Here is a 21,431-nt window from a genome sequence, read left to right on the forward strand (position 1 = left end):
GTGAGGGGGTCAATCTGCCGTCCCCCCCCATGCCCCTTTCCTATGACAGACTTACCTGCTGGGAAGTAGGGGGAGAAGTGCATGTACGCACGCAAGTATGCATGTGCTCAGTCCCCCCAAATAATATTGTCTCTTTCCGCCTATGCTTTCAACCCCAATTTTCTATGGTTTTATGATCTTCATTCCAGACCCATGGCTCAGCTCCCGACTGCGTTTTGGATCCTCTTCTCACCTGGCTGCTGGTACTATACATTCTACCAGGTTACCTAACTCTTGGGTAGCTTCCTCTTGGTGCAATTTCAGTTAAAGTACCACTCACTACCAGCTCTTTCTCTTGATTGTTGGTGTTTCTAGGTACCTTGCCACTTAATACATACCTCCTTTCTCCTTCTCCTCCAGTCCCTGGCTTTTACATTTGTAATTTTTCATAAAGTATTTTTTGGATAATAGACACAAAACCTACTTTCATCTCTGCAATTCACCCATAACAACTATTTGGGTGCAGGTATTGCATGGCTGCTTTCAATCTTTCTATGGAGAAGGTCATCCTAAAGGCTTCTACACTGTGGCATTAGCTCCTGTTGCCATAATAATATTTAGTTAAAAACTAGAATGAAACACATTGAATCTCCATACTGCTAACTTTTCTATTAAATTTCTCCATTAAAAAAATAAAAGTCAAACACCCAAACGGTAGGTACTACTCAACAAAAAGAACAATTGTCCTTATTTTTATTTTGGCAGAGGGCTTTAGGCAGAAATGTTGTTTACCTGAATGAATGAAAGGAGAGGAACCTTTTTTTGCTGCCAGCTGCCATCTCTCCCAAAGCTCCATCCCAGCAACAGTTCTAATTTTTCACTCAGGGAAAAAAAAATATTCACCCTCATTCTGGCAGCTGATGGAATGAGAAATTCACTCAAGCAGCAATGGCAGGCATACGTACCACTTTCAAAAGCAACTTAGCCATGCCCAAAAGTTGGATCAGACACACCTGGAACATGTTTAACTTTCATAAAGGCCATGTTCTATAAATACTTTTAAAGATGATTATATGTGTCCAACCAGATTTTTGCAATTCACCTCATGAGGCATCTGTAAACTTTAGTATAAATTCTCAAATCACCTCTACAACAGGCCAGAAGGGATCTGAAGTTATTCAAGCAAAAAAGGGGGTGGGAAGGGAAAGGAGCTTTTCCTAACATCTTTTCAATGACCAGGAAATTTAAAACACCTCTTGCAACATATACTATCAGTTATTAAGTACTGTTTTTTACTTTATTCTTTGCCTTTTATTAACGTAAAATGTTTTTGCAGTACACTCAAAGATATGCGAACTGATACATTTCCTCCATTGTTCCTCAACTTTCAGCATTTCACTCTTGAGTCCTTTTTTTCCAGGGGCTAAGGCCAAGGTGTAAAATTCAAGTTAAACATACAACATATTTTTATATAAAATACCCAGTATGAGTTAGAATGATTACACAAGCTGGATTATTTTTCCTGGCTGAATCACAAGTGTATGGCTATGACAGTAGTTAATTACCATAATTATGAAGAGTAATCCATCATATCACTATGCAATGGAGAAGCAGGAATTGCTCAGATAGTATTTTCATTTGTTGTTTTACAGTGTAATGTTGAGTTACAACTTTCAGAATATACTCAGAAGGCATGGCCACACATGCAGGCATGCGCGCTTGCAGCAGCTCAAATAGGAGCAGCACAGATTTGAGCCAGGGATTTTTTGCCTCAGCACATTCCCCGACATGCACATTGGTATGGGTCAAGCTGTGCCAGTTGCAGCAAAATAACCCTGAGCGTCTCTCTGGAGGACCAACTCCCAGGTTACCTCAGGGCATTGGTTGGGGCCTGTTTAACCATGTTTTATTTTGGTACCTGGATTTCTAGGTACCAAATTTTGAGCCTGTGCTGCATATTTGCAGCACGAGGAACATTTTTTTGTTCCCTCCATGCACCTTGCAGCATCTCAGACTCCTTTGAGATGCCTCAAGAGGCACATGTGAGCTTGTCTGGACGCGCCCAGAATTTCTAAGATTTAATACATTTTTCTCCCCCATTTCATTTTAACACCTTATGTAAAGCTGAGTACAATGACTTCCTCACTTAAATTTTAGCCATCAATCATAGAATTGGAACTGACAGCCGGTCTTCAGAGTACAGTCATCTACATCAGACAGTATGAAACTCACTGACAGAAGTCCCTCTGTCCACAGTATATTGTGGGCTTATCCTCTCTCATTTTCAGTATTTCTGCTAAATGAGCCAATGAAGACAAATTATTCTACTATCCAATTATCTTGGCCATCTGAGAGATTTTTTAGTTTTCAAATGTCATATGTATTTCAATTCATGCTACTATTATAAACCATTTTCCCTCCTTCCTTATGCTGAGTCAGATTATCACTTCCTGTGGTAAAAATTCTTGGAAGAAGGCTTTCTGGGGATGAAGTGTATATATGAACATGAAAATCCCCTCACAACGATATCTTCAACTTATTCAATGGGAGAGATAAGAACTTGCTGCCTAACAAGAAAATCATTTCTTTACTCAGATTCACAGCCCAGTTTCCAATCCCTTCCATTAACATGTATGACAGCATTATGGAACATCCTCTAGCGCAGTGTTTCTCAACCCGTAGGTTGCAACCCAAAAGTGAGTTGCAAGAATATGACAGGGTCGCGAACCTTAAAAATGGATCAACACACTTTAAAAATGGATTCTCCTTTAAAGGAGAAAAATGTGGGAAGCCATGGCTTTTCCCTTGCAGGCTGACAGAGTTCTAGCCCTCAAGCAGCTGCTTGGGGCCCCCCCATGTCCCACAGACCTACCCCCTACCCCACACACTGGGGGGCTGAGGTTGGAGGGCAGCAGGTTGGAAGTGAGGGACACTGGCTCGGAACTGGCCATTGATGTTTACAAACGGGTCCTGGTATAAAAAAGGTTGAGAACCACTGCTCTAATGCATAGAAAGCCTGGAAAGTGGCAACAAAGAGTACCACAGTGGTAGCAGAACTCGAATTTTGTATAGGAAGGGAGATTCATGCTATCAAAATCCTACAGATCTTAGAGAAACAATCTAGGGTGTTTTTTTTGTTTGTTTTTTTTTACTGTGATAGATGCTAAATTGGCTAATGCTAGGAATCTTTGGATCTGAAAACCTGAGTCAGAGACCTAAAGAGCCAGAATACCAAGTTAAGCGCTATAATAAACTAACATTTTCTGCAGACTGGGCATAAAGGAAGACAAATAAGACATACTTACTATCACCATAGGTTATCATCATAAATAATGACTTGTCAGGAATATCTTGTTTCACTACCTTTCCTTGTTTCACTAGGTTTACATAAGTTCAGTTCCTTTATCTTTATGCAAAGTTCTGCATGTTCATTTACCCTTTTCATTTCCCTTTTATGAATTTTGTAACTTTTTAAAAGTGAAAGTAAAAAAAAATTGCATGCATTGTTCTATAAGAAATTTTCAGGAACAAAATTTAACAAGTTTGACCCCTTTTGGTCTTGAAAAATATAATTATTAGTTTGTTCCATGACAATATAAGTGACTGTGTAGTGTGTTATCAAGTCTGTGTTAGAATCTGGGAACGTTTTGGCTATCTGGTACCTCAGCTGTGAAACTCAAAGCTAAAGATCATCATGGAGATCAATTACAGTGTGGAGGAAAGGCTGCAATAGTACAAAATCTCAGACAATTTCAATTAATCAGTAATTATTCTAACACATATTATATATCAGGATACACATTAAGAATTAAAAGCTTTACTAAACTTTGTTTTGGAGGTAAAGGTTAGAGATTTCCATTTCCAAAGACATTTATGAGCTTTCTTTTCCAGATGAAAAACTGGCTCCACTTAAAATTGGAATAAACATTTTGATAATATGACTTCAGTAAAAAGGGGGATGGAGAAAGGTTGAGAAAACATCCATTTGCAAAACAAAGTGAACCTTCCTGCAACTGAAATCCCTTTTTATTTCCTGTACAGGTGCCAGGTCTTGAACAGACACCCAATTTATTACTCTGTCAACTGACTTATTAGGGTTGACACAAATTGAGCTGAAATATGCCTGACATACTACAGTCAAGGATTTTTTCACACTTTAGCACAAAGCCAAACTTTTTGCAAGGTAGAGAGAAGGGGAGAGGAAGTTCTGGGAGTTCTATTCCCTGTTTTCTATCAGCAAGATGAATATGATCCTTTCCCATTCTTAATATGCAAAACCAGCCATGAAATAACCCAAGGCTAGAAGCAATGCACCCAAATGATACAGCTGGGAAATTATTATCAGGCTCTGGAAAGCCCTTGATTACAGGAAATAGCACCTACATTTTCAGAAAATGTTCCCACCAGACTCAGAGTCTGAACAAAAACCTCTCCCCTTCTCCACTAAGGTTTTATTCTCTGGAACTTTAACCTGAATAATCCAACTCCCACAATTCTTCCCAAAGGGAAAAATTATCAAAAAGCAAAATAAATTAACATAAGATAAAGTTGGCTGGTCATGTAACTCTCCTAGTTACATTATACAATATCATTTATATTTCATTGCCACCCAATGTTGACTTCCACTACACCACATCTATGCTTGGACCTCACCCTCTTCAACCATCAGTTTAAGATATGAACATTAATTCACTTTAGAAAGATAAAGAAGATGTACATGATATTTAAAATTTGGACAGAAAGAGAAAAGTTGATTTCCTGACTTTATGATTACAAATCCTTTCTTCATATATCAATAAAACCATACTCCTTCAAGTCATGCCATTGTTTACCCTCAAGAAGTCTCACTGCCTGCACTTGCTTTAAGTCAGTAAAATCTACTGTCGTAAGTTTCTACACAAGTTTCATACCCATATTATAGTGGGGGAGGGCGTTAAATCAATAGAGTTTAACGAGCTAGCACAGGTCCTGGTATAGACCCAATTATGCTACCACAAATATGTTTATGCCAGTATAATGTATTCCCTCTCCTGTATGAGACTAAACTATATCAAAATAGGTGACAAATTACACAAGGGAAGGGATGGGTATTCCACTTTGAAACACTAGTTATACTAGTAAAACTACTTGACCTTTTGTGTTTAGGCAGAACAGAATTAGGCTCTTTGCAATCTCCTGACAGGGAGTAAAATTGTCTTTTTCATTTTCATGCTGTGTGCGTGCATGAGGCTTATTGAAATACATTACTCATGTTTATTTCATAGAGCTCTTCCGATCTGGGCCCCGATTCTGATCCCCCATTATTGCAGATCAGTGGCAATTCCACCGAAGTAAATGAAGTTACATTTGTGTCTAAGTGAGATCAAAAGAAAGCCTGTACAATTCACAATGACCATATATATTTATACCAGTTTTGGGGAGCAGGGGAATGTGTCCCATTCAGCCCTTAATAAGTTCATGTGATTTTTTCCCTAGAACAAAGGAAGAAGTAACAGATGGCTGTCCCAATAACCCATAAAAATTTAATGAAATGGCTGGAATGAGTCATTGTATCATATCAAATGGTAAAATAAAGAGAAAATATTTATAGATTCATGAAGGTTTTCTAACAAACAGCCTTGGTCAGGTTCCTGAATCTGTAAAAGTCAGTTTTTGTTTATTCATATCATTTTACAGGTTTGAAAACCTGTTACTTTTAAATTGAAATTTGAATTTTAGAAATAATTCTGAAATATTATTTTTTCCAATTTCCAGAACTTTTAAGATGTTGACCCAGCAAACTGGGCTGGCCACTTCTGGAACTGCTGCCCCTGTGCTCCATCTAGTGGAATTCTGACTTTTATTTAGTACATCAAGCAGCAAAGATATATATCTTATGCAGGGTGGTACTCTATACACAAGTACAGAATAGTTCATTTAATATTTACAAAGTACACAAGCAATGCAAATTTATCTTAATGGTGAATAAGAACATATAAAGTATAATACAATGTGATACAAAACTGATTTGGAAAAGAGAAATATTTTGTGAGATAATAGAGATGATTACACCTAATTTAAAATACATCTCCAATCAGGGTAAACATAATCCACAATCTGCATTTCTAACATAAGCATGCACACGAACAAAATGGTCTAACAATTTTCTCACAGGCATAAGCACCAAATGGGATTGATAAAAAATACGGGATTGAGGTCAGTGAGCATTGTATTGAGCCCACCATGTAGTTATTCACAATGATAGAAGATTAAACATATCTGAAATTACACTAGGTTAACAAAAAGCACATTTTGAAATTGATTTACTTAACTAATGCAAACTTCTACATGGAAACATTTAAGCCTACCTCAATTGATTATATGAAGTCAATTTCTTCAACAAGAAAAGCCAGAGTTGAACAAAATTCAGGTTGTCCAACAGAAGCCTCCATCAGTTTAGAAATACACCTTTACTTAAACAGATGTAGCTTTTGTGGGAAGGTAAGATGTAGCTAGCAAGAACTGAAGTGGAAAAAAGTTAAGAGTAGGCTCAATATATCAAAATTTCTTCTAGTAGAAATAATCAGTAGTTTAGAAGATTATAATTTTTAAAGCTACTTCTGCATTGAGATATCTGGTAAAACTAACATATGCTCTTGCTTACATCTTCCTTCCTCCAAGACAACCGAAGGCTTTAAGGAATATACCACTCTATCCGAATCAATGTATACTGGTGATTAACACCATATATAAATGTGTCCTCCTAACACACACACACTTTAAGATCCCATCAATCACCACTACTGAAAAGTTTGGACTAGTAAGTTTACTTGTCATGTACAAGCCTGCAAATTACTTTGCTAGGTTGTAAGTTTTACATGAGAAAAGGAATTTGCACAAGCTTGGTAAACAAATTCACTATCTGAATTGGCACAGTGCAAAAATATTATGAAACACATAAATATGAAAAATCCAGAAAGCATTTTCTTCTCTCTCTCTTCCCTCAATTATCAACAATATTTCAAAGAACTTTAATTTCCTCTGTTTTTTTAAAGCATTATAAATTGTAATGTTCTCCTTTAGGAACAGTAATTTTCATTGCAGACATGATCACAAAAACTCTGTGGTGTGCACATGTGTGTACATATATTTGAATGTGTATTGGGGAGCTGTACAGTAAAAACTGGCAATGAACCATGCTCATAAAAAGTAAAGCATTCCTGAAGTACTTTGAAAATATACTTACCTCAATTATCTCCCAAACACATTTTGATTTGATTTATGTTCTGCTGCTTTAACTAAAGAAATGGACCAATAATAAAGAATGTACATACTTACACAGTAGATATACTGGGAATACAATTTCTCTTAGGAGAATATTTTTAAAAATCAGCAACATTTCAGACCTCCTGGCAAGAGTTTGTTGAAAAAAAAATTTAATTTATTTAGAATAAAAGTTCTCAAAAAATAGCCAACACTGAAGTTAATGGCCAAAGGTTACAACTTCTATTCATGTTTGGATCAAGTTCAGTAAGTCCATCCAGCTTCCTCCCTGCCCCAAACACAGTTTTCACACTAAATATGAATGCGTTTAGAGGAAATGACCATTTTTTTTTTTTTTTTAACATTCAGAGGTTAGATTACAAGAACTAGCATGCCTGCAAAAGGCAACCTTATGACACTGTACTCAGTCGGATGGGCTTACAAGCAATCTACACTGCCGCATCTGGTTAGAATTTTTTAATCACCCATAAACCAATTTTAAACACATAACATACTGATATCAACAATTTATTATTTGCTTTTTCTCCAGCAATGGAGCAGAAAACACTGAATAAAACTGCTTTCTCTCAATGTCTGCAACACTTCTATTATCCAGACTATGAACTGGAAAAACATACTCACAACCTGAATTTGGTTTCCATGACTTGAAATCTTTCCATAAAATCCAAAGGTCTCTTAGCAATGACATATCTAAAGCGTCCTTCTAACTAATGAATTAATATAGTGAAGTCCTCCATTTTAGTTTCAACCACAGATTTTTTAAGGAAGTGGCAAACCATTTCTGCTAGTTGAGAAAATGAAAATTAGTCCCTGGGAGAGGATACAATCAATGGTGTGTTAATCTAACCCTCAGCTGTTAATGATTTGCACTAGGATTTCCCCTGATGCTGTGGGTTCTGCTGAAATATTGTTTTAACAGTTTCTGTCAAATTGCCCTACCCTTTTCTGGTTGAAAAGCAAAAGACTGAAAGGAAAACCTTACTAACATATTCAGTTTGCCATTTTTTTTTTTTTTTTTTTACCTAATTGGTGTTCAGTAAATGTTCCCTCTGAATGTTAAAAGCTTTTAACAATTCTTACTTGAAAAGGCAACTGCTGAAAAGGATATGTGCTCCCAGAACTCAGAGCGCAGCTTTACAGTGGTAGTGACCTCCAAAGAAATTCTGGACAGAGCCAGCCTTAAGAGTGGGGGATGCAGGCAACCACCCAGGGCACCGTGGCCACGGGGCACCACACACAACAGCACTCACTCCCATCCTGCCCGGCCCTAGACAATCCCTGCCCCCCTGCCTCCAGCCACTCCTCAGGAAGAGCCATGCCAGGCAGTGCGGGTGGCTGCACCTCGCCGCCAAACTGCACCTTGTGCCTCTGCCTACCTGCAGCACCACTCACTGGAAAGGGGAGAGTGCTGGTGGGGGGAGAGAAGGGCACCAAATACAAAGTTTGCCCAGGGTGCCATTTTCCCTAAAACCAGCTCTGATTCTGGATGTAAATGGATAAGCATAATTGCATATAAGGAAATCTCACTAAATAAATTGTCTATCACTAAACTGCTGCTAAAAGCAACGTGTGCTTAGCAAAGAAAGCAAATTATGAAGTTGACTAAGTGCAGCCAACACTGAGCATAACTATAAAACACACGACCCACTTTGGAGAACCTACCTTTTTTTTTTTAAGAAACGTTTCGTGTTCCAAGCCAAATCAGCCAAATCAAGTAAATCTGTGAGTCAGTTCAGAACCATAAGTGGCCCTACAACTGGCAAACATCCTCCACCCACACCAGGGGTTTCAGATTTTTCCAAAGTCTTTTGGCAGGCATCCTACATGCAGGCCCAAGCACGAAGGCTTGAGGTTCAGATGCCCACAAGTTTCGCCTGACTTCAGGCATATGGCCACAGAAGCAAGGTAGGGAGGAGCCTCCCATTTCCATAAAGTGGGCTTTAAGCCCTAACACCTCAGCGGGTACTAAACCACACCAGAAGAACAGTTATCTCCTGGAACACTTAAGGAGAACTGCCTTCTTGGACCCAGATACATGATGCTTCCCCTGCCAGGTAATTATCTACCACAAAGATAGGCCAATACAGGTTATAAGATATATGTAAAGCCCATTAAGGACAGTCTCCCTCAGCACCATCTATTTTTCAAGTCACTGTGAGCTACTATATTGCATACATTTTTATTTCCTCTTCACTCTCACAGCTGATTTGCACCTTTCTCTCTCATTTCCAATGATTCCTGGTTCTTCACCAGCCTTAAATGCCTGGCAAATATCATGAAATGGGGCCCCAAACAGTTCACCCAGAATCCCTCTGTCAGGCCTTCTCTCAGCCTGGCACATACGATTAGTGAGGCCCTGCCCTCCATGAGGTGAAGCCAGATCAGCTGTGCCTCATCTACATAAACATTTTTGGAGAATTCCAGCACTCATGACAACAACGCTAAGTTCCACTAATTAGCAGGGGTAATTAGCACATGGTTCCTCTGTGGGGAGTGTGCGGAGTACACACACACAGACACACGCACACGCACACACACACACACACACACACACACACACATTCTCAGCAGGGCTGAGCCATGGGGTTACTGAGGCTTGAAACTAGATGCGAGGGCCACCCCAGTGAAGTATGCAGTAAATCAGGAGCCTCTGGCCCTAGACTAATATTCTGGATAGTGTGTACTATATATAAATAGGTGCCAAAGTGCTGCTCAAAAGTGTGCTTATGGTACTAAAACTTGCAGCGGTGTCAAAAAAAAAAAAAAAAAGGTAACATGCATCAATCCTGGATTAACTAAATTGTATGGGTACTATATGCAAATTGTGACAGCCATGTTTAATTGCAAGATGATTGTTTTCAAATTTTCTCCTTGTTTTTGTGTGTTCAAGGAGAGCAGAGTCTGACAGTAAGGAGAGAGGGAAGGGGCTGCCAGGGGAAAAATTGGGGGGGAAGCAGAACGCAAAGGGGTTACCTGATCCCCCAGATTTATTTCCCCTGCTGTAGCAGCGAGAGGGGGACAACTTCAAGGCAAATCTCCAATAATTAGATTCCATACCTGGATAATTATAAATTTTCCATATATAAAATCGAATTTTGGGGGGTTGTTTTATAATCAAGGTCATCTTCTATTCACGTTAATACAGGAACAATACTTTTCAACATGCATAGCACACAGAACCAAACCTTTCTAAATACTGTTGCGTCATAATGGTGGTGGCATTTAGCATCATGCAAAACTTAGCTCTGTATATAAAATGCAATTTTTCTAAATAAGCAGTTTTGAAGAAATGAGTTAATTTTAGAATTCATAAAATACTAGATACATACTTTCAAAACTGTTCAAACCACATATCTTAGTTGTGAAGTTCAGAATAATATATCCTGTTCTTTCCTGATCAAAAATACAACTAATAGTTTTGTTAAATCTGTGATGTATATAAAACCCTAAAAAGTATATTGAATTGAGGCAATGCAATCCAAATCATTTTCATTTTAAGTATATTTGAACGATAGGTCTCCAGAACTGAAATCATACATGTACATAAAAATGAATGTGATGACTGGGCACAACGTTTATTCTAAAAGGTTTAGTGTTACTACTCATAGCAGGAGTGGGCAATTATTTCGGGCAGAGGACCACTTTCTGACTTTTGGCAAGCCATCGAGGGCCACATGACAGGCAGCCAGGGGCAGATAAATATTAATTTTCTAAACTTTTTAGGGGCCCCACAGACTGAATAGAATGGCCTGGTGGGTTGCATCCGGCCCACAGGCCACATTTTCCCCACCCCAGACTTACAGCGTATGAAGGGAGGATCTCAGGCACACAGTAACTGATGTGTGGTAAAATGATTGTGTCTTTTGTTTATATAGAAACTAAGATGACAAACAGGTTGAATACGAGTACCACCTTCAAAAATAATTACAAGACATGCTAAACCAAATATTAATGATTTCAGTACTATCCTTTAAAACATTTCTGATGTTGAAAATTCAAGTCTCTTACTTATATGTATGTGGGAAATGGCTAGCTAGTCTTTTCCATGTATCTGATTAATCCTTTAGAAGGTAACTTCCATGGTTATTTCTTCTAAATACAGTAAAACCTCTGCTACCCGGCACCTTACAAGCCGGTATGCTCTATTAACTGGCATGCCGGCTTGTAAGGTAAAGTGAAACCGGAAGTGCCCACCATAGCACTTCCGGTTCCTCCGAGCCCCCACGGCCCGGGGACATAACAGGCTGCATGGGGCCCGCATCCCTGTCCCACAGGAGGGTTGGCGATGCCACAGGAGGGGCAGAGATGCTACGGGAGGGGTAGCGATGCCCCATTCATGGCAGGAGAAGTGGTGGCCTGAATAGGCAAGGACGCCTGTTCAGGCCACTCAATTAACCTGCATATTTTGTTATCCAGCATCCCCCATTCCCAGGCAATGCCGGATAATAGAGCTTTTAGGGTACCAACGTACTCCACCATGCATAGATCATGTCTTCTCATGGTCTGATCCAAAGCCATAGCATAAATCTTGTCAAACTACTTTGATTTTTTATAAGATTGCAAAGGGGTTGATAAAGACAATTTGTGTTGGTGGAATAAGTGATGTCCATAAGGTATTGTATTAGTACCACATGAAATCTTGATTAAAAAATTTAAATGATCAATTTCAACATGTTTACCATTGAATGCATTAAAAACTAGCTTTGTATGTAGTTTTCTGGATGTAATTGTAAACAGGACACCCTCATTTAATGGATATACTATAAGCGAAGTCCTGTAGCGACTGGTTTTTGGCCCTGTGCTATTTAACATTTTTATTAATGATCTAGAAGAAGGCATGAAATTACAATTGCCAATTTCATCAGAAATAGGGGAATAGTCAATAATTAACTGAATAAGTTACTGATACAGAGTAATATGAATTGCTTGGTCTGTGCGCTTCAGTGTGGAAGGTCATATCGCAAAGAACAAAAAAAAAATACATGCCCCATTTGCAGGATCAGAGAAAGGCTTCAACCTGGGAAGCGGCGACTCTGAAAAAGATGTGGATCGTGGTAGATTCTAGCTGAACATGAGTTCCTTGTGTGACACTGGCTAAAATTACTAATGCGGTCCTGAGATGTGTAGCAGAACCATTGCTAGATTCTCCATTACTGGCAATTTTTAAAATTAGGATTAAATTTTGGACTAAATACCCCACATTTTAGTTCAACCGCAGCTGTTAAGACTGGAACAGGATTTTATTCTGAAAAGTTCCTGCCCTCTTATAGCAGGAGGTTAACTAAATCACATTCAAAATTGTCAATGGATTTAACAATGGACTTGGAGTTGGTTACTGTCCTTTTAATCTTAAATTTAGGTTTATATTTCAAAATTAAATTTATATATATCAGGTAAAATCAGTTTTTGGCAAAGCTCCCTAGACCCCCCAGAGGGTCTTAACAAATTCTCTCAGATTTCCTATAATCACTTAAAATTCAAGAATTATAAAATATGTATATTTAAATTATAAAATAATATTCCTCTTCTCATGGTAAAGCCAATGCAACAGTCATACTTACTCAGGAAGTTGAGACAGGATACCCGCAGAGAGAGAACTTATAGCATCATTGATCCGATAGGACGGCTTGTGCCTTCGAATACTGCTGACAACAAGCTCCAGAAGAATAAAGACAATGAACAGTGGAACAACCTGAAAAGGGATTTGAAGAAAAAAGCATTTAGAATTGAAATTCCTCCTAAATTTTTTAACATTATATGTAAGTCGGATATTCTAAATAGGAGTATTAAAGGATGCCATACTCCTGCCTTTAAAAAAAAGTGTGTCATTATAGTGCCTATAGGGTATACCTTAGCTAATCTGTGAAAGACTTAGCTACTACACCCAGTAGCAATGATGAATGTGACTAGTACAAAAGTTCTACCCATACAAAAGTTGATTATACCTTAGAAATTAGAAAAAATAGATATTTATTGTATTCTTAAAGACATTTAAGTTGATTATTCCATAATATCTATCTTTGAACTTGCCTTATTTCCAACATTCCAACAGGGAGTTTTACGAACTTCCGACAAAGAACCCCACAGCACAATACCACAAGGCAATAGATAAACTCCTACAGAATTTACCATAGAAAACATAGGAGAGGATAAATGCTTCCACCTCCCAGGAGCCCAGGTTAGGCAACTTCTACTTATTACCCACGATCCACAAATCTGGCAACTGGCACTATCATGAAAGACATTTCTGGCCATGTTGATTGTGTCCTATTGCCATATGCCACTGGGAGTGCCAGCTACTTGAAAGATACCACAGATTTCTTAAAGAAACTGGGCCTTGACAAGCTTCCAATTACCAACTTCCCCTTGAAGACAGATTATAAGTCATAAAGAAAATAATCCCCAGTAAGAAAATTGCTTCTATTTACATTATACACTCATGCTTTGTCCTCACACACACATATTTCAGGTTTGGAAACTCCCTATACCATGGGTTCTCAAACTGTGGGTCATGACCCCCTGGGGGGTCACAAACAACTTAAAACAACAAAATTCTCTTTCCTCCCCAACGCACAAACGCTCTGCCTGCTTCCCTCCCCCAGCAGCAATGCACATGTTCTTGGACTCACCCACATTGGAAGTCTCTTTTGTTTTCTAATCTCAGTGTGTATGGGTTAGTGAATCTCAGTATTTATCTGTCAACAGTTCAACTGACTGTGTGTGATTGAGTGCGAGTTTTTTCCGCAGTTTTTTTTCCAGTAGTTGCCGCTATAAAGAGCAAGTACCAATCAAAAGTAAATGTGGAGTTTGAAATGAGACTGCCAGTCTCAAAAATAAAGCCCAGGTTTGAAAAAACTAAGCAGCACCAAGCAAGCTTATCCTCCTCATTGAAAATTATTGACAGTTTTAAATTTGAGTTTTTTTCTTGAGAGAGACAGTTTTGAACTTTATAAAGTGTTTTTTGACAAATATATTTCAGTTAATGTACAAAGATAAATGTGCTTTATTTACCTCTTACCTAACCCTAATAAAATCAATAGCTTTAATCATGGGGGGGGTTACGCCAATTTATATATTATTTTATGGGGTCACGGTATCACAAAATTTGAGAACCCCTGCCCTATACCTACAAATTAATTGCAACGCCACAGGCACACATATGCCCCCACAATACGCTAACATATTTATGATAGTCCTTGAAGTCCATTTCCTCCATAGCTGTTCTCTCATCCCTCTGACCTACCTATGATGACATCTTCCTGGTATGGAAAGATGAGAAGGAATTTCTGGAGAAAGTTCACCAGGACTCTAATAACTTCCATCAAACCAACTCTGGAATACTTCTTAGACCAGTGGTCTCCAACCTTTTTAAGTAGGAGATCACCTTTGGCATTTAAAGCTGCCCAAGATCTATCTTGCGCCACCACCCCCTCCCCGCCGCCCACCCAGCAGGTAAGTCTGTAGGGAGGAAAGGGGGGAGCAGATCAAGGCAGAGGGAGAAAAAAATATTTGGGGATGCATCCCCCCAGCAGGTAAGTCTGTGGGGGAAGAGGGAGGGGAAAGGGCCATGGGGGGAAAGGCAGGGCAGATGGAGGCCCCAGCCCTCTAGCCCCACTTCCCCCCTCAACAGTGGGCCTCTATCTGCCCCCACCCAACAATGGTGAGGGAGGGAGTCAGGCTGGAGCAGGCGCAGGCCCTGCGCAGCCAGGGTGCAGGACAGAGCTGCAAGCGGTTCATCTGAAGGGAGAAGGACATAGAGGGCACGTGCCTGCAGATCTACATGCCAGCCAGGCCAGCTGCCACTGTGGGCTGGGGCAAGGCTTGCGTCTGCTCACAGTACTCCTTTGCTGTCTACATGGGCCAAAATTGGGTGATCCCTACATAAAAGAACGAACAGTGATCTGCCATCCACTGCAGAAAGACAGAGGCCTCCTAACTCTACCTTGTCTCCCTCATCCCCCTTCCTTCTGCCTTTGTAGTCAAATTTCTGTCTTCTTATACACTGTTTTATGCACATCCTTTCACAGCATCTGATGAAGTAAGCTTCAGTCCACAAAAGCTTGTGCTATATATATAATCTACTTTGGTTAGTTTATATGGTGCAAATCTACCCTGCCTTACACTTGTTTTGTTGACTTGACACATCCCAGATCAACACTCAGGATCTCAATATTGTGCTGTTCGATAGGAGGGCATGATACAAAATTATACACACACACACAAACTACACATACACCACAATAAGTTCACATATACATACACAAACATGCACTTCTGTGGCTGTGCGTAAACACTAGGGGGAGTTTGGGGTAACTTGGTGTTCAGGGTTACTTGAGGTCAAGGTGCCTTTGGGGTTACTTTGGGTCACTTAAGGTTAATTGAGGCCCTGGAGTTACTCAGGGTTACCTGGTGCTGGGGTGGAAATGAGGGAAAAAGCCCAGTAGCAAGGAGGGGACAGCTAGGAAAGAGGCAGAGAGCTGGGAGATCAGGGCTGGAAATGAGGCAGAAAGAACTGAGGGAGAAAACCAGGAAATCAAGGAGAAGGGCCAGGAGGTCAATAAGACAAAAATCCAACTCTGGGGTTTCAAAATAACAGTTTTATTAATCAGGCAGCACACTGTACAGCCCCACAGAATTATTGGTTCCCACACAATGGTAGCAGGAGAGGAAAGGCTTGGTGGAGGGATTGGAGTCAAGGTGTATGGGGACAGAGTCCAGGTCCTTTGCTTGGGGAAGGAAGGTGGGTGATACCTACCTATCCTGGGCTGCAAGTTGATCCTCGATGGCCAGTTGGGGTCTTCTTCATCAAGGTGTTGTCCAGAGGGGGTCACCAGCAGGGCCTCTGGGTGGATAGAAGATGCGGCATAGTGCTGGTCCATATGGAGAGGGAGTCCCAAAGAGATCACACTCTACCACACCTTTTATAAAGGTGGGCTACCTTTTTCCTATGGGAAGGGCATGCCCAGGCAAGGCCAGTCTTGCTCAGATGCATACATGCAGATCCAGGTGTCCTCACTGTCTGGTGGCACACAATGGTGGGGTTGCTGGTTTTTGTAGGGTCTTTGTCTTCCAAATGTTGGGTTCCTGTAGGTTCTTTATCTTTCAAATGCTGGGTTTTGTCTCTGTTCCTGGGTGAGGTCTGTGGTTCCTAGGTGAGTCAATGCAAGGCACTGATCGGGTCATTGAGTTGATGGTCCAGTCGTTATTGATCATTCAATAGAGGCCTGCTACCATTATGCTTCAAGCACCCTCACTCATGCCCATTCACTCATAAAAAAATTTACATGAGACTGGTTAGACACGAGTCACAGTTAGAACATACTATACAACAGGCTATATCCGGGCAGGGGATACAAGATGGAGGCTTGACATACAAAATGGAAACTTGACATTACTTTACAGACACAGGCCTAAATCATATACATTCAATATAAAACAATAAAAATGAATGTAAAAATGACAGGAATACAATATAAAACAGTAAAAAAAAAAAGTCAATACAAACATAACAGAACACCATTTACAATATAAAAAGGGGCTTATTACAATAATTGAATACAAGAATTTAGCTTACCTATGACTACTTATAAGGGGATAAAGAGGGCAGAGAGAAAGTCAGAAATGGTTGGGGAAGGGGAGGGAATGTATTTTTAAGTTTAAAAACAAAAAGAAAAACCTGGGGGTTTTGCTACAGCTTTATACCGCAAGGTTAGTTTGAATTCAAATTTGCCACTTACCCATATAGTGTTGTTGTTGTCAGAGGGGAAAATTTAATTAACTGATTTGTGCATTTGAGACATATTATCATACACTTTCCAAATGGTGTTATCATGGATGGCATTTCATGGACCTCTCATTTGGTATTTTACATTGAGGAGCATATACCACTTACATTGGCCATAGAAAGTTTTCTTTAAGTACGTGGCTGGTCTATATACCCCAAAAGCATGTCTAACCAGATCCGCAGCATCTACAGACTACAAATGCATGAATGGGCAGGACATGTGCCATGATTCAATTAAAAAAGAATAATTGTCTCAAGATATCAATGACTGATGGTTTAATAATGTTATACTGGCACAGCTCCATTCTTATAACTTGAATTTTAATATAAATGATGGCGTGCTTTGATGAGGAATGGAAAAGAGTACTGAAAGGAGTGTATACGTGAGCATCAGCCGCCTCTCGCTGTTCTCCCGTGGCCATACAAAATAAAGTGTTTCTGTTAGCCAAACAGTGATCCTGTCTGAATTTCTACATCAGCTTCCACTTTCCTATATTTGTGTAATCTATGATTGAGTTCAAAAATATAAAGAAATTAGTTCTGGTAATATCAACTTGATAGTTCATTTATGAATGTGTAAGGTGCAACAGGGCCCTCTGATGTCATAACAGCACTATGGGATACAATTACACTTTATGATTTTCAATGCACAACAGATTTTTCTACTAATAAGCCAAAACTACAATGCTGATTGCCAATATTCCCTGCTTCCTTCCCTACCAGATAAACAGCTTCAAGAGACTTAGTTTCTATATCCTGATTCGTTCTACGCATAACTATTTAGAGGTCATTTAGATCTGCTTAAACGGAGATACTGCAGCATCAGAATTTTCAAGTACCTGGGGAACACTGACATCACAAACTGTGATGACTAGTAAGTTTAGACACCTCTGAGGGCTAGGCCACCACTGAGCAGGGATTTTTGAGGATCGCAATTTAGGTCTCTAAAGTTTCCTTAAATCTCACTTTGGGCACCTACTTTTTATTATTTATTTTGCATCCAGACTTAAGTAATTATACAGGACCCTTTTATAATGAGCAGAAAATCTATGATTTAGAGCCCAAAAAAGGCCACAAAGAGATTATTCCTTGAACCGAATTAAATAGGTAGAGCTCTAAATATTTGAAACCAATAACTGAAAATGAAGTAGAAAAATCCAAAATTTGGGGAATTTCACAGTAATCCCACAGTCCCTGTTTTGTACTCCCTGATTCAGTGGCAAGTAGAAAACCGATGATTTCTTTTTCCCGGAATATGGCTAAAATACAATACTGGGATAGAAAAATAACTGTAACAAGCAGATACCTTCAATGACAGACAAAATGACTTTAACTGTATGGCAGAAAAAAAGGATTGGTTTATTAAGAGCCCAGACTTACTAAAGAACAATTGATTTCAAATACTGTGAGCTGCATCTGGCCTTTCAGACAGATACTGATCTATGAAACAGCAAAAGCTTCACTACAGATTATACAGGTCCAGGACAGGTCATCAATTTGAGGCCCTTTAAATAAGAAAGCAAAATGGAGAACAGGAAACATATGGCAGTTGTATGATGTATGGCAATTTGTTTTACTTACCAGTATCAAAACTGCTTGAAATATTTGACTTTTGTACACACTTACAATTATTACAACTCATTTAAAAAATGATTGCATTTAACATTTTCTTCCCACGGTGCTGCTATGACAGACGGCCCTGTTGCACCTTACACGGTGAGCTGCACAAATGTTGACTGGTGTTGGTGCTAGCTCCAGTTTGCAGCAGTCATGCTTCAGGCAAGCAGGGGCCTGAAGGACTCCCATCCCGGGCATCCCCCAGTCCCACCCCTCCAGAACTACCTCCCTGCACCTCAGGGTTTCCCTCCTTCCCCCTCACCCCTGGGTCACTCCTTCCCCCACTTACTTGTGGCTGCCCATGCCGTCTATCCCAGGGGAGCAGGCAGGGAAAGGTTCTCTGGAAGTTTACAGGGAATTGCTTCCAAAGAGAAAAGGTCATACAATCTAGGCAGCTTAGACTAACCTACAAAGATTGAATCAATTCAGCCTTGAGCTTTTTAACTGTATGTACTTAGCCCCGAAGAGGACAGGTCCAGGTTTCTAAAACCATAACAAGTAGGCAAAGTTGGCTTGTATCATGAACTGATCAAAGGTGGGAGCTAACCTTTCAATATTCCATGATCTACAGCTGTTTTACCTTAACTCTTGTTTTCTCCCCAACAGAAATACTTAAGGGTTTGGATCAATGGTTGCAACTGATAGGAATGACAGTTAGCCTGAATCTGTAACATGGAAAAGAAAAAGAAAAAAAAAACCACTCTCAGCATTCAGTAGGAAGATGTCCTGTTAAACGGGCAGTGAAATCACCACTCTTTACAGAACTGAAGATACCATTTAAAAATGTCCCTCTCATAGGGTTGAAAGATGATATTTTGAATTCAATACACAGTGATATTTCAATATTTCCACATTCCTTGATTTTGTCAGCCTTGTGATATTTAATGTTTTAATTAAAAAACCAGTCCCTGAAAGTTTATTATATAAAAATCTCAGCTTTCACCTAAAACAAATTAAAGATATCTAGGTCTCATCGTTTAGGAGAAAAGTGTGAACATATGAACTAAGACTGAGAAGCCATGATGGCTAAAATAAATCTTTAAAAAGTCATTAATCAAGTCAAATTTATGATTTTTGGGAGCCTGGATACTTGGGATTAGCAATACTATTCATTTCTGAGTCAGAACACAGAACCTGTGGTTCTCTTGATGCTCATACCTCTTCAATATAGCAGAAGCACATTACATCTGCTGCTTTCTATAAAATCTACAAGGAACTACACAGACAAGTATCAGAGTGGCACACTTGTGGAGCAGAGGACGATCCAAGAGACAGTCTGAAGAGAATAGCAAGTAGAATGGCAACATTTTAAAGCCAGGGCTGACAAAAGGCTTATGGAAGGTCCTGGTAGCAGAGAAGCCATCACCATACAATGCTATCAACTACAGGAAAGTTTCAGAGAGAAACTGTCTTTTTCTTTCCAGTTGTCAAGGGAAACGGTGGCTTTCATATTTTGATGTCTACAAGCCAAAAGCTGATTTAAAAAAAAAAAAAAAAAATCCTTGAATAAGGTCCAGGCATAGTATTCCATCCCAGCAAAAATCTTTGCACACCTCTCCTTTCTTGAAGTTATGGGGAGAAGCAGAACCTGGCTTCTTCCCAAGGCACTAATTTAAAACCTTGTTGATAGGCAGGGCCAGCTAGTAGATATAAGTTCTGTGTGATTAAGGGAACTCAGCACTCTGTTTTGCAGGTCCCCTCTCCTTGTTCACCAGCACCACCAGGGCCATTGTAGCTGGCCTGGTAATTTTCCAAACTCTGTTATATAACTACCTTTGCCTGTCTTATGCTAAAACACTTTAATTGTTTCTGTTATGGCAAAGTAAAGTGGAGGAGAGAAAACTGTTTCTATGGGGGAGCAAACAAATAGTCATTTCCTTTCTTATCCCAGTTAGACACTAAATGCTTCTGGGCAAAGACTTGCTTCTTTACATGTTCTGAGAAGCACCCTATGGTGTTCAGTCAAGTTCAGTAACGGTAAATAGTATGTGCTCTATACATTATGCATAAGAACATAAATGACATACTGGGTCAGATCAATGCTCCACCTAGCCTAGTAGTCTGTCTCTGACAGTCGTAAAAATGGATGCTTTAGAATGCATTGAACTGGATCTCTCTCCTCTTTTTCAGTACCCTCCTTGGCATCTATCATTTATTGGATTAGAAATGCCAGATGAAACCTCTCCAACCATTATGTTCACTAGCCATTAACAGATCTATCATCCATGAATTTATCTAGTGCCTTTTTAAACCTGGCTATGCTATCTTTCTCCACCACCTCCTGTGGCAACTATAGGCCCGTCAGTTTTACCTCTATCCTTGGGAAACTCTTTGAGAAGATCCTCAAGGAGCACATCTGTGATGGGCCAGCTTCAGGGATGATGCTCAAGGGCAACCAGCATGGCTTCATTAGGGAGAGGTCATGTCGGACCAACCTGATTGCCTTTTATGATCAGGTCACAAAGGCAATGGATGCAGGTGTTGCCATGGACGTAGTCTTTCTAGACTTCAGTAAGGCCTTTGACACCGTCTCCCACCACATCCTCATTAAAAAACTAGGCAACTGTGGCATTGATGCCTACACAGTCAGATGGATTGCAGATTGGCTCAAGGGTTGTACTCAGAGGGTGGTGGTGGATGGGTCATATTCGACCTGGGGGGATGTGGGCAGCGGAGTCCCCCAGAGCTCGGTCCTGGGGCCTGCGCTGTTCAATTTCTTCATCAGCGATTCGGATGACGGGGTGAAATGCAACCTGTTTAAATTCACTGATGATACCAAAATTTGGGG

At 39.8% G+C, this 21,431-nt stretch overlaps 1 protein-coding gene across 2 annotated transcripts in view; it reads right to left on the reverse strand.

The window, feature by feature from the left end:
- Window positions 1-21,431, reverse strand: part of AGMO (alkylglycerol monooxygenase) — a 406,549-nt gene that overhangs the window by 376,517 nt on the left and 8,601 nt on the right. For both annotated transcript variants that reach the window (XM_019508506.1, XM_019508507.1), the window contains exon 2: window positions 12,804-12,934. In XM_019508506.1, coding sequence (XP_019364051.1) covers window positions 12,804-12,934 — 131 coding nt within the window. The remainder of the gene's footprint in view (window positions 1-12,803; window positions 12,935-21,431) is intronic.

Source organism: Gavialis gangeticus, unplaced genomic scaffold (genome assembly GCF_001723915.1).
Source record: "Gavialis gangeticus isolate Ggan-Ray unplaced genomic scaffold, GavGan_comp1, whole genome shotgun sequence".
NCBI classification, from domain to species: Eukaryota; Metazoa; Chordata; order Crocodylia; family Gavialidae; genus Gavialis; species Gavialis gangeticus.